This window comes from Podarcis tiliguerta (genome assembly GCF_965153285.1).
Source record: "Podarcis tiliguerta genome assembly, chromosome: 18".
In the NCBI taxonomy this organism is placed as follows: domain Eukaryota; kingdom Metazoa; phylum Chordata; class Lepidosauria; order Squamata; family Lacertidae; genus Podarcis; species Podarcis tiliguerta.
This window is the reverse complement of record NC_139551.1, coordinates 7240690-7259448: the sequence shown is the minus strand read 5'-3', so window position 1 is coordinate 7259448 and position 18759 is coordinate 7240690. Positions and strand designations below refer to the sequence as shown.

Below are 18759 nucleotides of genomic sequence, written 5' to 3'. Positions count from 1 at the left end.
TTTATGCACTCCGCTCAGCGGAACGCAACAGGGCTCTCATGTGTTCACGTGGAATCCCTCGCAGAACCCGTCTCAGAGAGCCCAGCACATTTTTTGGAGCCAGAGCAACAAATAATTTCTCAGAGGACATGCAGGCCTCTCAGCATCTCCTGCAATCAAAACACTGGCGTTGCCTCAGCCACTTTGCTGCAAACCTTGACGCACATGAATTTTTCACCACAGGGGGAAACGAATCGGGAGATGCCCCCACCCCTGCAATCATCCCTTGAAACCCCAGTTCCAACACCCACCGGGCCCTCTGCCTTCGACAAGAGATACCGCTCCGTTAATATGACTGAATGGCAACTGCTGAGAGCCACGTTGGGGGGGGCGGGTTTCTTCTGCCCGAAAAGTGGGATATAAATACAGGGGTACTTGGTACTTGAGGGACGCGGGTGGCGCTGTGGGTTAAAGCCTCAGCGCCTAGGACTTGCCGATCGAAAGGTCGGCGGTTCGAATCCCCGCGGCGGGGTGCGCTCCCATCGTTCGGTCCCAGCGCCTGCCAACCTAGCAGTTCGAAAGCACCTCTGGGTGCAAGTAGATAAATAGGGACCGCTTACCAGCGGGAAGGTAAACGGCGTTCCGTGTGCTGCGCTGGCTCGCCAGATGCAGCTTGTCACGCTGACCACGTGACCCGGAAGTGTCTGCGGACAGCGCTGGCTCCCGGCCTATAGAGTGAGATGAGCGCACAACCCTAGAGTCTGGCAAGACTGGCCCGTACGGGCAGGGGTACCTTTACCTTTACCTTACTTGGTACTTGAACAGCTTGGCCACTGAACAAATCAGCTCCCGCAAACCCAGAAGTGACTGTTCAAGTTTCCAAACGTTTTTTGGAAGCCGAACATCCGGCGCAGCTTCCGATTGAGTGCAGGTAGCTCCTGCAGCCAATCAGAAGCCGCGCCTTTGTTTTCAAACCGTTTTGGGAGTCGAACGGACTCCCGGAACGGATTAAGTTCGAGAAGCAAGGTACCACTGCATGCAAAACAAATCTGCAGGCAGAAAAATGCAGACAGTCATATTAATTCAGCGTGGGAGAGGAGACAACCAAGAACAGGAAGAGGGACATGATACCTTTAATTGAGATCAAGTAAATATCACAAAACCACAAGTAGCTTCCGGACGGCACCCAATTCAGCGTGACGCTACAACAGCAATTCTTAAGAGAAGGGGTGGGAAGAAACAATAAACAGCTAAGGAGCCTTCTGAGACATCCAACCTCTTGGCCTTAAGGGGCGATTCAGAAAGTTATCTGCAGACCAACCAACTGCCTTATGCAGAATCCGACCACCGGTGCATTTCAGTCTCCTCCAAACTGGTGCCCTCCAAGTGGTTCTGGACTGCAATTCACATCAAGTCAGTGGTCAGGGCAATGTAAATCCAACAGCAACAGCAGGGCACTAGGCAAGACTACTGTGGTAACACGGAGTCAGGCTTTTACAGTGGTGGCGCCAGTGTTGTGGAATGTCCTCCCTGCTGAACGTCTGACCCTTGGCTCTTAGAATCATAGAATAGAATCATAGAATCATAGAGTTGGAAGAGACCACAAGGGCCATTGAGTCCAACCCCCTGCCAAGCAGGAAACACTATCAGAGCACTCCTGACATATGGTGGTCAAGCCTCTGCTTAAAGACCTCCAAAGAAGGAGACTCCACCACACTCCTTGGCAGCAAATTCCACTGTCGAACAGCTCTTACTGTCAGGAAGTTCTTCCTAATGTTTAGGTGGAATCTTCCTTCTTGTAGTTTGGATCCATTGCTCCGTGTCCGCTTCTCTGGAGCAGCAGAAAACAACCTTTCTCCCTCCTCTAGGTGACATCCTTTTCTATATTTGAACATGGCTATCATATCACCCCTTAACCTCCTCTTCTCCAGGCTAAACATGCCCAGCTCCCTTAGCCGTTCCTCATAAGGCATCGTTTCCAGGCCTTTGACCATTTTGGTTGCCCTCCTCTGGACACGTTCCAGTTTGTCAGTGTCCTTCTTGAACTGTGGTGCCCAGAACTGGACACATTACTCCAGGTGAGGTCTGACCAGAGCAGAAGACAGTGGCACTATTACTTCCCTTGATCTAGATGCTATACTCCTATTGATGCAGCCCAGAATTGCATTGGCTTTTTTAGCTGCCGCGTCACACTGTTGGCTCATGTCAAGTTTGTGGTCAACCAAGACTCCTAGATCCTTTTCACATGTACTGCTCTCAAGCCAGGTGTCACCCATCTTGACCACTCCCTGTTTAGACAAGCATTTTCCTGACCTCCCAACTCGACTCTCCTGCTTTGATTGTAGTTCCAACTGACCTTATGGGAATTTTTATTTAATAACTGGTGGTGTTATTTTCCCATTGGCTTTTAACCTGCTTGTGAACCGCCTTGGTGTTTTTCTCCTTGAAATGAAAGGTGGCATGTAAATTCTTTCTTTCTTTCTCTCTACCCTGCCTTTCTCCTTAACGGGACTCAAGGCTGCTTACAGACAAGAATAGGTAAAGGTAAAGGTACCCCTGCCCGTACAGGCCAGTCTTGACAGACTCTAGAGGCCGGGAGCCAGAGCTGTCCGCAGACACTTCCGGGTCACGTGGCCAGCGTGACGAAGCCGCATCTGGCGAGCCAGCGCAGCACACGGAACGCCGTTTACCTTCCCGATGGAGTGGTACCTATTTATCTACTTGCACCCGAGAGTGCTTTCGAACTGCTAGGTTGGCAGGCGCTGGGACCGAGCAACGGGAGCGCACCCCGCCGCGGGGATTCGAACCGCCGACCTTTCGATCGGCAAGTCCTAGGCGCTGAGGCTTTTACCCACAACGCCACCCGCGTCCCTTTACAGACAAGAATAAAAACCGCTAAAAGCATAGAAAAATAACTGTTTAAAAAAATTTATACATTGATAGAATTAAAGCTATATGGGCTGAAGACAGCAACAAGTAAGGCTTCTGGCCCTTTCGCTCCATGCTCCTCCCTGGTTTTCATTTGTTTTAATGTCTAATAGGTTCAAAGTCAGTTGAGTCAGCAGTTAATGGTAATTGCAGCAGAGAGGCAAGGAGCATTTCTGCTTTACTTTTACGTGGAGTTAAAAGCCATATATCTTAACTGGAGGACAGGTGCTGGGAGAACAGCTGTTTTAGCTCAGGGTTTAGCTTATTAGGAACACCTAGACGCTTACGCAGGCCAGTGTTTTCTGTATGGATAATAATAATAATAATAATAATAATAATAATAATAATAATAATAATAATAATATATTTATACCCCGCTCATCTGGCTGGGCTTTCCCAGCCACTCTGGGCGGCTTTCAACAAAATATTAAAATACAGTAATGCATCAAACATTAAAAGCTTCCCTAAACAGGGCTGCCTTCAGATGTCTTCTCAAAGTCTGGTAGCTGTTGTTCTCTTTGACATCTGGTGGGAGGGTGTTCCACAGGGCGGGTGCCACCACCGAGAAGGCCCTCTGCCTGGTTCCCTGTAACTTGGCTTCTCGCAGTGAGGGAACCGCCAGAAGGCCCTTGGTGCTGGACCTCAGTGTCCGGGTAGAACGATGGGGGTGGAGACGCTCCTTCAGATATACTGGAACGAGGCCGTTTAGGGCAAAAGATTCCTGCGTTGCAGAGGGTTGGGCTAGATGATCCTTGTGGTCCCTTCCAACTCTATGATTCTACAATTCAAATCATGTCAAGATCAAGAAGCAGGGGCAGCAGATTAAAAGCCGGGCCCTGCAACCACTATGTTGCACCACCCAATATGGTTTTAGGGACAATGTGCCTAGCACATGAGCCAAATCAATCTCCTATATAATCCTCATAATCCCCAATCTCATATTTAAACCGCCAATGAAGGACAAGCTACATTAAATGGCTCTTGGGCTCCTCCTTCGGACTTTTTGCACTTTTGTAAAAACGGTTTTTGCACAAACCTGCTGATCCCTCCCTCGTGTGTGCGTTGCCATTTTGTAGATATACACAGAGGCACTCACCTCTGAGCACTGGAAGTGGGGGGGACAAGGGACCCTGTATCATTTCTGAAATATTGTAAACTGCGTTGGGAAGGTTGCGTACCTGAAAAGTGGCGGTTCAGAAATAAAACGCAGTCCCTTCTTAACTCCGCAGCTTGAGTTTTGAATAACCTCCACAGGGGGCGGGGCAGGCAAGTACCGTATTTTTCGCCCTATAGGACGCACTTTTTCCCCTCCAAAAATGAAATGTGTGCGTCCTATGGGGCGAATGCAGGCTTTCGCTGAAGCCTGGAGAGAGAGAGGGGTCGGTGCGCACCGACCCCTCTCCCTCTCCAGGCTTCAGGAAGCTATCCGCAAGTCTTGCAAGCCCGGCGGGAGGTCCTGCGGGCTCGCAAGGCTTGCGGGCAGCAGCCTGCAGCCCAAAAGCTCGGGGGACAGCGGGGAGGTGCAGCGCCGCCACCCCGCTATTCCTCAACCTGGTCTGGAGGCTGGCGGGGGGGGTGGAGAAGCAAGCTTGCTTCTCCCCCCCGCCAGCCCCACAAGCTCAGGGGATAGCGGGGCAAGCCGCTGCCCCACGGAGGCTAGAGAGGCTGTCCCTCAAGGCAGAAGAGGGAGACGGAGCACTCCGTCTCCCTCTTCTAGCTTGGGGATGGCTGCGCAAACCTGGGGGGGAAATAAAAAAAAATTCCTTGATTTCCCCCCCAAAAAACTAGGTGCGTCCTATGGGCCGGTGCGTCCTATAGGGCGAAAAATATGGTAGCTTCCTCGCATGTAGAAAAATAGCCGATCAGGGTTAAGGTTTCAGTGCTAGGCTTCTGCCCCACATGTAGATTTTCTACATGACCAGTTTACCTTTGATATGTAGAATGGGTAATTGATATGCTCTTGGGGTTCCTTCCAACCATACAATTCTATGGTTCTACGAAAGTCTATCATGTCTTTCTGTCTTCCAAGGGTATTGCGATTAGTGCTCAAGAACAAAGGTGATTAAGCACTGGTGTTTAGGGACACAGGACGCTGCCTAGCACCGAGCCAAACCACTGGGTCCATCTAGGTAAGATTTTTACTATACTGACTGGTTACGGCTCCCCAAGCAGCGTTCGAAATTAGCCATTTAGAACCCGGCTTTCGACCGCTTGCAACAGAGTGAAGATACCGGGGTGCCAGGATGGCGTCTGACATCTCCACTATCTGGGGATCATTGGATTTGGACTGCGCTCACACAGTAACACCACACCCTGTAGAATTCTATCCGTTCTATTTTATCTGTACAGTGGTACCCCGCAAGACGAATGCCTCGGAAGGCGAAAGACTCGCTAGACGAAAGGGTTTTTCGTTTTCTGAGGTGCTTCGCAAGACGGATTTTCCTAAGGGCTTGCTTCGCTAGACGAAACGGCCCTGCCTCTCGTGTCATGGCGACGGTCACTGCACGCACGCACGCTCGCTTCCCCGCTCCTCCGGCTCCCTCCCACCTTCCGGGTGACGGCTCTTCCGGCTCCCTCCCACCTTCCGGCTGACGGTTAGTGCCTCGCACCGCTGCCCACCCCCTCGCGTGCTCGCCTCAGAGAGCCGTTGCCACCAGCAGCCAGCGTTGCAGCCGGAGTCGCGCTCCTGAGCCCCGCTGCCCTCCAGCAGCCGCGTCGCACGGTGGCCACAAGGCGCGGGTGAGTCTGAGGTACCGGCTGCGGCAGCTGTCCTGCTTCTCCCCGCCCCTCCCCGCCGTTGTCAGTGTTTAAATGCAGTGGTGCTTCGCAAGACGAAAAAACTCGCACAACGAAAAAACTCGCGGAACGAATTAATTTCGTCTTGCGAGGCGCCACTGTACAACTGAAACGAATTTCAGGACCCAAAATGCTTTGCCTGTGCAGCCCGACCAAGAGCACGGAACGACGTTATAACTGTTTTCGCTGGTTTTCGCTTACCCCACCCCACTGCCCTGCTCACAGTTGTGAAGAACATTCCTACGTTTACAAATGGTCCATGTCACCATTAAGAAAAAGAGGTCGGAATAGGCCAATATATAAGCGGAATGTCCCCGGATCAAGTGACTTTTCTTCTTTCAGTTCTCAAAGCTCTTCAACGAGGCTGCAATCTGAACGAGCCAGGTATTTTAACTGATAATCACAGTCCAGTCCATCACTTGAAAAATAAGCCATCTTGCCCCAAAACGGCAACTAGACATTCCGTTTTGGCAACCGTAACCTTGCTTGAAGGAGCCAGTTGGAGCCTAGGTTATATATCTGAGTTTCTAATGCTGTAAGGTTTCAGACAGTAAGGGTTAGGGCATGGGTAGGGAAACAAAGGCCTGGGGTCCGGATCTGGCCCAACCGCCTTCTAAATCCGGCTCACGGACGGTCCAGCAATCAGAGTGTTTATACATGAGTAGAATGTGCCCTTTTATTTAAAATGCATCTCTGGGTTATTTGTGGGGCCTGCCTGGTGTTTTTACACGAGTAGAATGTGCCCTTTTATTTAAAATGCATCTCTGGGTTATTTGTGGAGCCTGCCTGGTGTTTTTACACGAGTAGAATGTGTGCTTTTATTTAAAATGCATCTCTGGGTTATTGTGGGGCCTGCCTGATGTTTTTACACGAGTACAATGTGCGCTTTTATTTAAAATGCATCTCTGGGTTATTGTGGGGCCTGCCTGATGTTTTTACACGAGTAGAATGTGCGCTTTTATTTAAAATGCATCTCTGGGTTATTGTGGGGCCTGCCTGATGTTTTTACACGAGTAGAATGTGTGCTTTTACTTAAAATGCATCTCTTGGTTATTTGTGGGGCATAGGAATTCATTCATTTTATTTTTTTTCAAAATACAGTCCGGCCCCCCCACAAGGTCTGAGGGACAGTGGACTGGCCCCCTGCTGAAAACGTTTGCTGACCCCTGGGTTAGGGCCTGTGCACGCAAGCCAGCTGCCATGAGCAAACCGTCCACCTGCAGATGTGGGGCGAGGCAACGTCCCGGCCATCCGGGGCCACCCCAATCCCACCCCCCCAACTCACCGAGCTCAGTGGGCTTCAGGAGTTCGTCCAAAATGCTGTAGAAGGGGAGCTTCACCAGCTGAACCTCGGGCTTTGCCGGTTTGACGGGCAACCGCCCCAGTCCGTTTAAGTACTTCCCGTAGAGGGAGGGATAGTCAATGTTGGCGGTGGAAAGAGCAGTCCTGGCCACCGCGTTGCCGCTGCGGTCATAGGAGGAATGGATGGAGAGGGATTCCTGGGGAGGTCTGTGCTGGGGCGGCTGCTGCTGCTGCTGTTGCTGCGGAATCTGCCCTGCGTCGGAGAGCTTGGCGTAGCGCGTCTCGTAGATCTCCTTGATCTTCTTGAAGAGTTCCGGGCTGCAGTCAAACTGGACCAGCTGCAAGGCCCGGGTCACCAGTTCGTGTTTCAAGCCGCTCTTGCTCCGGCCGACGAACCCGAGCAACATCTGGAGGTCCGAGACTCGGAAGCTCATCACCATGTTCTGCGGGCGGAGAGGGAGGGCAGACAGAGAGACATTTGAAGTCAAAGAGAGCGAATAAATCAAAGCACCGTTTATGGGGCTGGCAGCAAACGTACCCCAAGATCTGGATCAAGGAAGGAATTATTAACCAGCCTTCCTCTTGCTGTGCTGCTTTGCCTATGGCTGTATTTATTCTGAATACCATTAAAAATGTATTGTGGTTATAGCATTATTATACATTTGCAAAGACCCTTATACATTTATTTACACACACACACATACCAATTTTATGCCACAGAACAGACCATATGGGGAAAGCGTTTGGGGTCAAGTATCATGGTTATAACAAAAAGGTCGTATGTTCTCTTTATTCTTCTGTGTTTTCTGCAAACTCAGGAAGCGGCAGATGCAGAGGTGCCCACATTCAAAATACAGTGGTACCTCGGGTTAAGTAAACCGCAGCTTGAAAAACAGCCCCGGGAGCCAATAGCACCCTGGACCCTTTCTCATTCCAGTCGCTCCAAGCCTCCGGTTGATGAGAACGTGGTGCTGATAACACCAAGGTCGCAGGTTCCATCCCCGTATGGGACAGCCACATATTCCTGCACTGCATTTTGTGAATCTAAGTTTGGCCTCATTGAGGAGCAGCACAGTGGTACCTCAGGTTACAGATGCTTCAGGTTACAGACTCCGCTAACCCAGAAAGAGTACCTCGGGTTAAGAACTTTGCTTCAGGTTGAGAACAGAAATCGTGCTCCATCGGCGGCAGCGGGAGGCCCCATTAGCTAAAGTGGTGCTTCAGGTTAAGAACAGTTTCAGGTTAAGAACGGACCTCCAGAACAAATTAAGTACGTAACCCGAGGTACCACTGTATTTCAATATGGAATATGATCCTCAGGTCCCTTTCAGCTCTATAAATCTATGATCCAATGAATGCCACTGGAAACAAGGGAAAACAGCCGCTCTGGGCCAAAACTCCTCGTTTCCCACAATGGCCAACAACAAATTCGTGAAGGAGGATGAAGATATATCTGGCATGCAACACGGGACTCTTAATCTGAAGATTGTGGGGTTCGAGCCTCACATTGGGTGAAAGATTCCTGTATTGCAGTGGGTTTGACTAGATGACCCCTTCCGATTCTATGACCTCTCTCTTTCCTCTATCAGCCGTGATGACTCGTATGTACGCATATGACTGCCAGTCGCAGGAAATCCCAAGAGGGAGCATTGCTGCTGCTGCTGCTGCCCTCAAGTTCTGTTTGTTGGCATCCTAGGGGGTGATATCTAGTTGGTCACTGTGTGGAAAGGACGTTGGGCTCGATGGCCTGAGCCAGCAAGGAAATTCTTATTTATTCAATTTGTACGCAACTCTTCGTCCGCAGTTCTCAGGGCAGTGCTCGTAATATAAAATTACAATATCGAAACCGCAAAATGCATAGTAGAAATAAGAATGACGATGAACCAATAATCCCCGCCTCCACAGAACATTTTAAAAGGGCACTGGATTGCTAATTAGCCAAAGGCCTGGCTGCAGGGGAATGTTTTCGCCTGGCACCCAAAGGTGCATAATGAAGGCCCTGGGGAGAGCATTCCACAGACGGGGAGCCACTGCAAAAAAGACCCCGTTCTCTTGTTGCCACCCTCCACACCTCTTGTGGAGGAGGCACACGAAGAAGGGCCTCACAAAATGATCTCAGGATCTGGGTGGGTTCATATGGTAAGAGGTGGCCCTTCAGGTATTGTGGTCCTGCTCCACTTAAGGCTTTATAGGTCAGCACTTTGAATTGGGTCCAGAAACTAATCAGCAGCCGCTGCAGTCAGGCCAGGACAGGTACAATATGCTGAAACCATCTTGCCCCAGTGAGCGCCGATGAATTCTACACCAGCAGAAGTTTCCGAACCGTCTTCAGATGCAGCCCTACGTACAATGTGTTGCAGTAATCTAACATTCTACAGTGGTACCTTGGGTTAAGTACTTAATTCGTTCCGGAGGTCCGTTCTTAACCTGGAACTGTTCTTAACTTGAAGCACCACTTTAGTTAATGGGGCCTCCAGCTGCCACTGAGCCACCGGAGCACGATTTCTGTTCTCACCCTGAAGCAAAGCTCTTAACCTGAAGCACTATTTCTGGGTTAGCGGAGTCTGTAACCTGAAGCATATGTAACCTGAAGTGTCTGTAACCCAAGGTACCACTGTATTATGTCCCACATGAGAGATAGAAGTGAATTCTTAGGTCTGTCTGAACGCCTCTTGTGGGAGAATCCCATTCAGCGACTTCCTTTTCTGCCTTCTACCTGACATGTTTCTGCTTCAACCCTGACCCCCCCCCCCCAGCACCTTCGGCTGTGTTGTTATATTAGCTTTACACCTTTTTCGGTGCAAAGGGCAAATGACAATGTTAAAAAATTAGTTTGTGTCATAAGCTTCCTATTCTCTGGGCTACTCCCAACAGAATATTAAAAACACAAATACAGTGGTACCTCGGGTTAAGTACTTAATTCATTCTGGAGGTCCGTTCTTAACCTGAAACTGTTCTTAACCTGAAGCACCACTTTAGCTAATGGGGCCTTCCGCTGCGCCGCCACTGCACGATTTCTGTTCTTATCCTGAAGCAAAGCTCTTAACCTGAGGTACTATTTCTGGGTTAGCGGAGTCTGTAACCTGAAGCGTACATAACCTGAAGCGGCTGTAACCCAAGGTACCACCGTACTTCGATATCAGACATTTAAGCATCATCTGCATCACCAGCTGACTGCTGCTTTTAACTGATGAGACTGGGGGCTGAAACCTGGACCACACCCCATGCAAAGCAGGGTCCCTACCACCAAGTTATGGGTTGCTAGACCCACTGAAGTTAACAGGCCAAAGTTCATCCATGCCAATGGCTCTACTCAGAGTAGGGCTGGTGCAGCCAATCCTCCTTTGTTGCTGCTTCAGACGTCTGCCAGTTTTGTTCTCTCACAAGAGCAACACCAGGGGCATCTGCCAACCGTACCCTCCACACTCCAGTGCAAATGGAACTGCACAACCGAGTTGTGAAGCAGCGAGGAGGGCAAGTGAAGGAATACAGGCAGCGCTCCAGCACTTAGAATCATAGAATCCTAGAGTTGGAAGAGACCACAAGGGCCATCGAGTCCAACCCCCTGCCAAGCAGGAAACACCATCAGAGCACTCCTGACATATGGCTGTCAAGCCTCTGCTTAAAGACCTCCAAAGAAAGGAGACTCCACCACACTCCTTGGCAGCAAATTCCACTGTCGAACAGCTCTTACTGTCAGGAAGTTCTTCCTAATGTTTAGGTGGAATCTTCTTTCTTGTAGTTTGGATCCATTGCTCCGTGTCCGCCTCTCTGGAGCAGCAGAAAACAACCTTTCTCCCTCCTCCCCTTTTATATATTTGAACATGGCTATCATATCACCCCTTAACCTCCTCTTCTCCAGGCTAAACATGCCCAGCTCCCGTAGCCGTTCCTCATAAGGCATCGTTTCCAGGCCTTTGACCATTTTGGTTGCCCTCCTCTGGACACGTTCCAGTTTGTCAGTGTCCTTCTTGAACTATGGTGCCCAGAACTGGACACAGTACTCCAGGTGAGGTCTGACCAGAGCAGAAGACAGTGGCACTATTACTTCCCTTGATCTAGATGCTATACTCCTATTGATGCAGCCCAGACTTACAACAGGAAGAAATTTCGCTGGTTAAAACAACACAGCATGTGGACCAGGAAGCCAAATTGCAGCCCACCTCCAGCAAGCAGAACCTGCCAAGGACTCAACGGTCCTTCTTGTTTTGCAGCCTGGGAGCGAAACCAGGTTTATCAAGCACTGGGGGCGGCGGCGGCGGGGGGGGGGGGGGGGCTGCTTGCCATACAAGGATGGCAGGCAGCTGAGTCACAACTTGCACATGCCAACCACAAACACAGTGGCAAGCCGGGGTGGGGGGCAACTGATCACTTGAGAGTCACGAAAACAACTCTCTCTGCCGATCCTGAAGATGCCACCTTGGCGGCCCATGAAAGACCAAAGACGTGAAATCAACTTAAAGAATGCAACTCAGAACTTGGAACGATTTCTGCAGCCCGCATCACAAACGCTGAATGGGAAAGGACACAAGAGTGATCTCTGAAACTGGTTGGTTTGTTTTAAAGAGTTTATAAACCTCTTAAGGGACGCGGGTGACGCTGTGGGTAAAACCTCAGCGCCTAGGACTTGCCGATCGTCAGGTCGGCGGTTCGAATCCTCACGGCGGGGTGAGCTCCCGTTGCTCGGTCCCAGCACCTGCCAACCTAGCAGTTCGAAAGCACCCCCGGGTGCAAGTAGATAAATAGGAACCGCTTACTAGCGGGAAGGTAAACGGCGTTTCCGTGTGCTGCGCTGGCTCGCCAGATGCAGCTTGTCACGCTGGCCACGTGACCCGGAAGTGTCTGCGGACAGCGCTGGCCCTCGGCCTCTTAAGTGAGATGGGCGCACAACCCTAGAGTCGGACACGACTGGCCCGTACGGGCAGGGGTACCTTTACCTTAAACCTCTTAAGGTTTCGAAAATCTCTAGTCCAAAACACTCCAAATATTATATTTTAAAAACAGAGTCTAAAAGCAGTAAAGCAGCATTTAAAACATATAAAAGCAAATTATTCAAGGGAGCCATGCACCTAAAACAGGGAAAGCCTGAGCAAAAACTTCACGAGCTGTGTAAAGCAGCTGAGGGCTGCTGCCTCTGCCTCCTGTCTGCAACCCTACAGAGCTGCTGCCAGTCAGTGTAGACAATACTGAGCTAGACTAACCAAGGACTGGCTCAAGAATAAGCCAGCTGCCTATGTTCCTTCACATATGGCAGAGGGAAGGCCATTCTATGATACTAGCAGCAGAAAATGCCCATTTATACAGGGGTTGTTACCTGCACCCTCACTCTTAAAGCATCAAAAACGAAAGCTGAAAACTGGTGCAGCACAGCAGCTAAGACATGGGTAGGCAAACTAAGGCCCAGGGCCCAATCGCCTTCTCAATCCGGCCCGCGGACGGTCCGGGAATCAGTGTGTTTTTACATGAGTAGAATGTGTGCTTTTACTTAAAATGCATCTCTTGGTTATTTGTGGGGCATAGGACTTCGTTCATTAATTTTTTTTCAAAATACAGTCCAGCCCCCCACAAGGTCTGAGGGACAGTGGACCGGGTCCCTGCTGAAAAAGTTTGCTGACCCCTGAAAAGTGCATGAGGTACAAAGTGATAGAATCAGATTGGAAGGCACCTTTTAAAGGGTCACCTGAAAGGAAGGAATCACAGATAAAGAATCCCTGGCAGATGGCCACCCAACCTCCGTTTACAAACCTCCATCAAAGGATAGGTAAAGGTAAAGGTACCCCTGCCCGTACGGGCCAGTCTTGACAGACTCTAGGGTTGTGTGCCCATCTCACTCAAAGAGGCCAAGGGCCAGCGCTGTCCGAAGACACTTCCGGGTCACGTGGCCAGCGTGACATCGCTGCTCTGGTGAGCCAGAGCCGCACACGGAAACACCGTTTACCTTCCCACTAGTAAGCGGTCCTTATTTATCTACTTGCACCCGGGGGTGCTTTCGAACTGCTAGGTTGGCAGGCGCTGGGACCGAACAGCGGGAGTGCATCCCGCCGCGGGGATTCGAACCGCTGACCTTTCGATCGGCAAGCCCTAGGCACTGAGGCTTTAACCCACAGCGCCACCCGCGTCCCTCCATCAAAGGATAGCCCACCTCCTTCTGAGGGAGTCCATTCTACTGGTCAAGCCAATGGTCCCATGTAGCTCAGGACCCTCTACACAGCAGCCCTCCGTGATTTCAGACAAGAACCTTCTGCATGCAAAGCAGGTTTTCCGCCAGTAAGCTATAGCTCTGCAACATAATACAGTGGCACCTCGGAAGTTGAACGGAATCCGTTCCAGAAGTCTGTTCAGCTTCCAAAATGTTCAGGAACCAAGGCGCGTTTTCTGGTTGGCAACAGGAAGCTCCTGCGGCCAATCGGAAGCCGCGGAACCCACGACGGACGTTTGGGTTCCAAAGAACGTTCACAAACCGGAACACTCACTCTGCAGGGTTCGGGAGCTAAAACGTTCGAGTCGCAAGGCGTTCGACTTCCGAGGTGTGACTGTATCTAAGCTCAGCAACCAAGTGAGGAGATAGCCTTGGGCTACCATGCCTCCCCCACCGCAAATAAGCAAATAAAAATGCTTTCTGTCTCAGGCTGCTGACGCACCTAACCCTTCCCTGCAATACTAGTACTCCAGGGATGGTTGTGAGCAGGATTCCTACACTGCGGGGGGTGGGGGGTGGACTAGATGACTCTCAGGGTGCCTCCCAAATTTACAATTCTATGATTCCATGATTATTGCAGGACTTTGGGGCGTAAGAGGTATTGTGGCCTGGATTTTTGTTGGCTCCCTTCATCAGATGCGCGAAGTAATCCTCAGCCGTCAGGTGTAGCAAACAAATGTTGTGCCCTCCATATGCTAAAAATAATGAGAGCCAGCAACTTGCTTTGCCCTTTTAACACGAGGATTAAAAATAAAATAAAATACTGATAGACTTTTACAGAAGACGAATGAAACAGATTTGGCTGGACATGAGGGGGACCTTCTTAAGAGTAAGGGTTGTTAAATTAGGAACAGGCTGACTTGAGGGGCACTGGAGGTTTCTGCAGATCCTGTGCTGAACAGGAAGAAGAAGAGGAAGAGTTTGGATTTGATATCCCGCCTTTCACTCCCTTTAAGGAGTCTCAAAGCGGCTAACATTCTCCTTTCCCTTCCTCCCCCACAACAAACACTCTGTGAGGTGAGTGGGGCTGAGAGACTTCAAAGAAGTGTGACTGGCCCAAGGTCACCCAGCAGCTGCATGTGGAGGAGCGGAGACGCGAACCTGGTTCCCCAGATTAGGAGACTACCGCTCTTAACCACTACACCACACTGGCTTGGCTAAACACTATGGTTTGACAATGCTGCGCAGATCTCTTTAAGGCACTGAAATTGTGGAACATCATCTGTGTCTAAAAAGCGGTATATAAATTGGTTAACGGTAACAACAGAAGAAGCAGCAGCAGCAGCAGCAGAGCCTCCCATCTGCTCCAACTAATTTAAAAAGTAGGTCTCCGCTTACTACGATTCACAGCCATTGCCTTAAAATCTCAAAGCTTCAAACCCCACCATTTCACAGCTGCACCTCCCAAGCTCTAGCTTCTAAGGGCAGCACAAGCAAAGGGAAGCCCATGCAAAAACGACAAGAGCAATAGATTGTCAGGCAGGCAGGCAAGCAAGCAAGGACTTGGCAGTGGAGGCAGCAGGTGGGATTCCTCAGTGCCAAATCCAACCATCCCAGGGCTCTCTAGCTGGGCCTTGGAGCGTTCCACCGGCCACATACCCTCACCAGCCTTTGCTTTGCACCCTCCTGGAGTGACTTTGCCTAGCTGGAATGTGTCCTCTTGTTTCATCTGGATGACGGATAGAGCAAAGTGTGCTGGAAGCACCCTGCTGCACAAAGCTGTAATTTGCATTCATTGCTCCACCCACTTCTGCCCACGATTGGCATGAGGCTCTTGGAAGGTTTCCCAGAAGGCCCTCGGGTTGGAAAAGGGAGCGAGGAGACAGCGATGCCTGTCGCACCTCATGCGCACCAGTTTGAGAAAATCTGCTGCTGTCCGTATCAGACTGGACAAGTCTACTGCAGATATTCATTTGCTACAATAATAATTAACATATATAGAGCGCCAAGCCTCCATAGCACTAAAAGATGCTGTGCTCCTTACAACAGCCCTGTAAGATGGGCTAGCCTCATTTTTCCCCTGTTGGAGCTGGGTCTGACAGCAGCAAGACTTTCCTTGCAGCCTTCACACTAACTGTAGCTGAAATAAAGGGCCCCTTTCCCATTTGTGTTTTATCTATCAGATTCTGAGTCTGAGCCCAGGGGTTGTCTTATTACTGAGATTTATACGCTGCTCTGGGAGCTTCGTATGGTTCATGGACTCATAGAATCTTAAGAGTTGAAAGGGACCCCAGCGGTCTTCTAGTCCAACCCCCCTGTAACACAGGAATCTCGGCTAAAGCATCCATGACAGATAGCCATCCAACCTCTGCTTAAAAACCTCCAAGGAAGGAGAGTCCACCACTTCTCGTGGGAGTCTGTTCCACTGCTGAACAGCTCTTACTGTCAGAAAGTTTTTTTTCCAAATGTTTAGTCGGAATCTCCTTCCTTGCAACTTGAAGCCATGGGTTCGAGTCCTACCCTCCAAAGGAGGAGAAAACAAGCATGCTCCCTCCTCCATGTGACAGCCCTTGAAATATTTGAAGGTGGCTATCATATCTCCTCTCAGTTTCCTCTTTTCCATGCTAAACATACCCAGCTCCTTCAAGTGCTCCTCATAAGGCTTAGTTTCCAGACCCTTGGCCACCTTGGTTGCCCTCCTCTGCACACATTCCAGCTTGTCAACATCCTTCTTAAATTGTGGTGCCCAGAATTAGACACAGTACTCCAAGTGTAGCCTGACCAAGGCAGAATAGAGTAGTACTATGACTTCCCTTGATCTAGACACTAGACTTCTGTTGATGCAGCCTAGAACGGCATTAGCTTTTTTTGCTGCTGCATCACACTGCGGACTCATGTTAAGCTTGTGGTCCACCAAGACCCCTCGATCCTTTTTACATGTGCTTCTAGTAAGCCAGATGTCTTAAGGAGAGATAAAAGTGCTCTAAATAAGTAACAAATACGTAAGTGCGTGGAAATTCAAGGTTTCAACTGAAGTTTTCCCAGTTTGTGTCCACAGTTTACTGAAAAAAACTGGAAGCCAGCCATTCCAAATTCACTCAAAGAAGTTAACTACCCTAAAGTCTTTGTTTCTGAATATTCACGAAACAAGCCAGATCTACTCTTGTAAAGTAAAAGTACAATCATTAATACAAATGGCAGCACTATACATGACTTTGCTTGCTATCTGAGGTGTCCATTAGTTTCACAACTGGATCCGCATGGTTCAGCTTAACAATACAGAACACACAGAGAAGGAGCCTTAAAGTATCTCACAGAAATTCCATTTTGGCAGGTGGTTTTGTGACTTGAGAGTCTAATTACGTAGATGATAAGGCTATCAGCATCTACTAGCCATGACAGCTATGCCCTACCTCCGAGACCACAAACTGTATGCCTCTGAATGCCAGTTCAGGTAGAGGAGAGTTGCAGGCCTCCCATCGTGGCATCTGGCTGGCCATGTGAGAATAGGATTCTGGACTAGATGGGCCTTGGCATAATCCAGCAGGGCCCTTCATAGGTCCTTATGTGCCACAGAAATGCATTTATAGCTTTTTCTGTTATTATCCACATGCATGCATATACAATGAAAACAAGTGAACAGCCAAGAGATGTGTTGATCTGTTAAATGTTTCAGATTCACCCTCCTCCATTAAAACAGCTAAGGTTTCAAAGTAACAAATAAACACACACACATGTATGCACAATAAATATCTGTCAGGAAAGAGCAAACACCTGACAAATCCAGATCACAAATGTGCTTCAAGCAGAATAAACCTGTTTCACTTTCTGAAAGGTACCGCCACGCTCGGTGGGTGCCCATGTTGGCTGCGCAGCAGGCAAAGGTTGCAACCCTTACCTAAAAGTCCAGCGATTTCCAATTAGGCATGTACAGTGGTACCTCAGCTTACATACGCTTGAGGTTACAGACTCCGCTAACCCAGAAATAGTGCTTCAGGTTAATAACTTTGCTTCAGGATGAGAACAGAAATTGTGCTCCAGCGGCACAGCAGCAGCAGTAGGCCCCATTAGCTAAAGTGGTGCTTCAGGTTAAGAACAGTTTCAGGTTAAGAACGGACCTCCGGAACGAATTAAGTACTTAACCCGAGGTACCACTGTATACAATTGCCAAGCTGCTATTCCAGGCGACTTAACCAGCGAGTAACACCACCCCCAATGGGACATGGGTGGTGCTGTGGGTTAAACCACAGAGCCTAGGACTTGCCAATCAGAAGGTCGGCGGTTCAAATCCCCGCGACGGAGTGAGCTCCCGGTGCTCAGTCCCACCTCCTGCCAACCTAGCAGTTCAAAAACACGTCAAAGTGCAAGTAGATAAATAGGTACCGCTCTGGCGGGAAGATAAATGGTGTTTCCGTGTGCTGCTCTGGTTCGCCAGAAGCGTCTTAGTCATGCCGGCCACATGACCCGGAAGCTGTACGCCGGCTTCCTTGGCCAGTAAAGCGCGATGAGCGCCGCAACCCCAGAGTCGGTCATGACTGGACCTAACGGTCAGGGGTCCCTTTACCTTACCTTTAACACCACCCTCCTGAACCCAAGGGGTGCTTACTTTCTGAGTAAGACCTGCCTAAGATCGCACTTTGCTGCTGTCGTGTTTTTGTTTCGTTTTCGCTTTCAACACACGCAAACACATATCAATCAGGATTAAATCAGCTCCAAACAAACCGTCCCCCCCCCAAACAAAAATCCACCTTGCAGGGTTGGTGGCAACTCCTCCTGGCTGTCAAAAGGTGCCCCAAAGGGGGGGCTGGCATGGGGGCGAGATAAAAGGCATGTAAACAAACAAACAGACCAACAAACCCTCCTGGGGGGGGGTGAGAGGAAATGGGGAGGGTCTTCTCTGGCATGGGGGGAGGGGGGGGCTGTCTTGAAGGTGGGGGTGGGAAATCAGCAGCAGGTAGGGAGAGGGGAGATGTGAGAGTGGGGGAGATTGGTGAGGGGGGGTCGTTCCTGAAGGGGGTGGGGAGGCCGCCCCCTCCCTCGGACGAGGGGGCGGGGCTTCTGGCTGCCCCTCCCCTTTAGCCACGCCCCTCCCTCCTCAGGTGCCCCTCCCTTGGGCAGAGATTCATAGGGTCCCCCCCCCAAAAAAAACATACCTCAGTGAGGGGGGGGGACGGGGCTCCCCTTCGGACCCCCGCTTCTCCTCTCCCTCCCTCTCCTCCCTCCCTCTCCTCTTTCACTCACTCACTTTCGCCTCCACCAGCTCCGCCGCCATCTTGGCTTCCAGCATCCAACGCGCCGGGAACAGGTGGAGGGAGGGGCGGGGGGAGGGAAGAAGAAAGAGAAGAGCCGCCCGCGTCACGTGACGGGGGGGACGTCAACGGCTCGGCGCCCCGGCTCGGCCAATCCGGAGCGCGCGTCTCGGGGTTTCTTTCCCCGCCCCCGCCCTCTTCTCTCCAATCAGCGTCGACGCTCCGTACAAAAAAACGTGCGACGCCGGAGACGAGGAGCGCGGCGCATGCGCATGCGCGCCAAGCGACCCGGCGAAGCTTTTTCGGGCCGGCCTCTCGCTTCTCCTCCGCCAGAAGAGGGGAGAGGCGGCGCATGCGCACAGCGGC

The 18759-nt window shown here is 50.5% G+C and overlaps 1 protein-coding gene across 2 annotated transcripts in view; it reads right to left on the bottom strand.

Moving 5' to 3' along the window:
* The window catches only part of PIAS4 (protein inhibitor of activated STAT 4), a 38256-nt gene extending 19796 nt beyond the window's left edge, over positions 1–18460 (bottom strand). The window contains exons 1-2 of one of the 2 annotated variants that reach the window (XM_083421673.1): positions 18386–18460; positions 6989–7448 (exon numbers count right to left, since the gene is read on the bottom strand). In XM_083421673.1, coding sequence (XP_083277799.1) covers positions 6989–7445 — 457 coding nt within the window. In that variant the 5' untranslated portion in view covers positions 7446–7448; positions 18386–18460. The remainder of the gene's footprint in view (positions 1–6988; positions 7449–18385) is intronic. The other variant, XM_083421672.1, reaches the window with a different exon arrangement.
* Between the last annotated feature and the right edge of the window lie 299 nt (positions 18461–18759).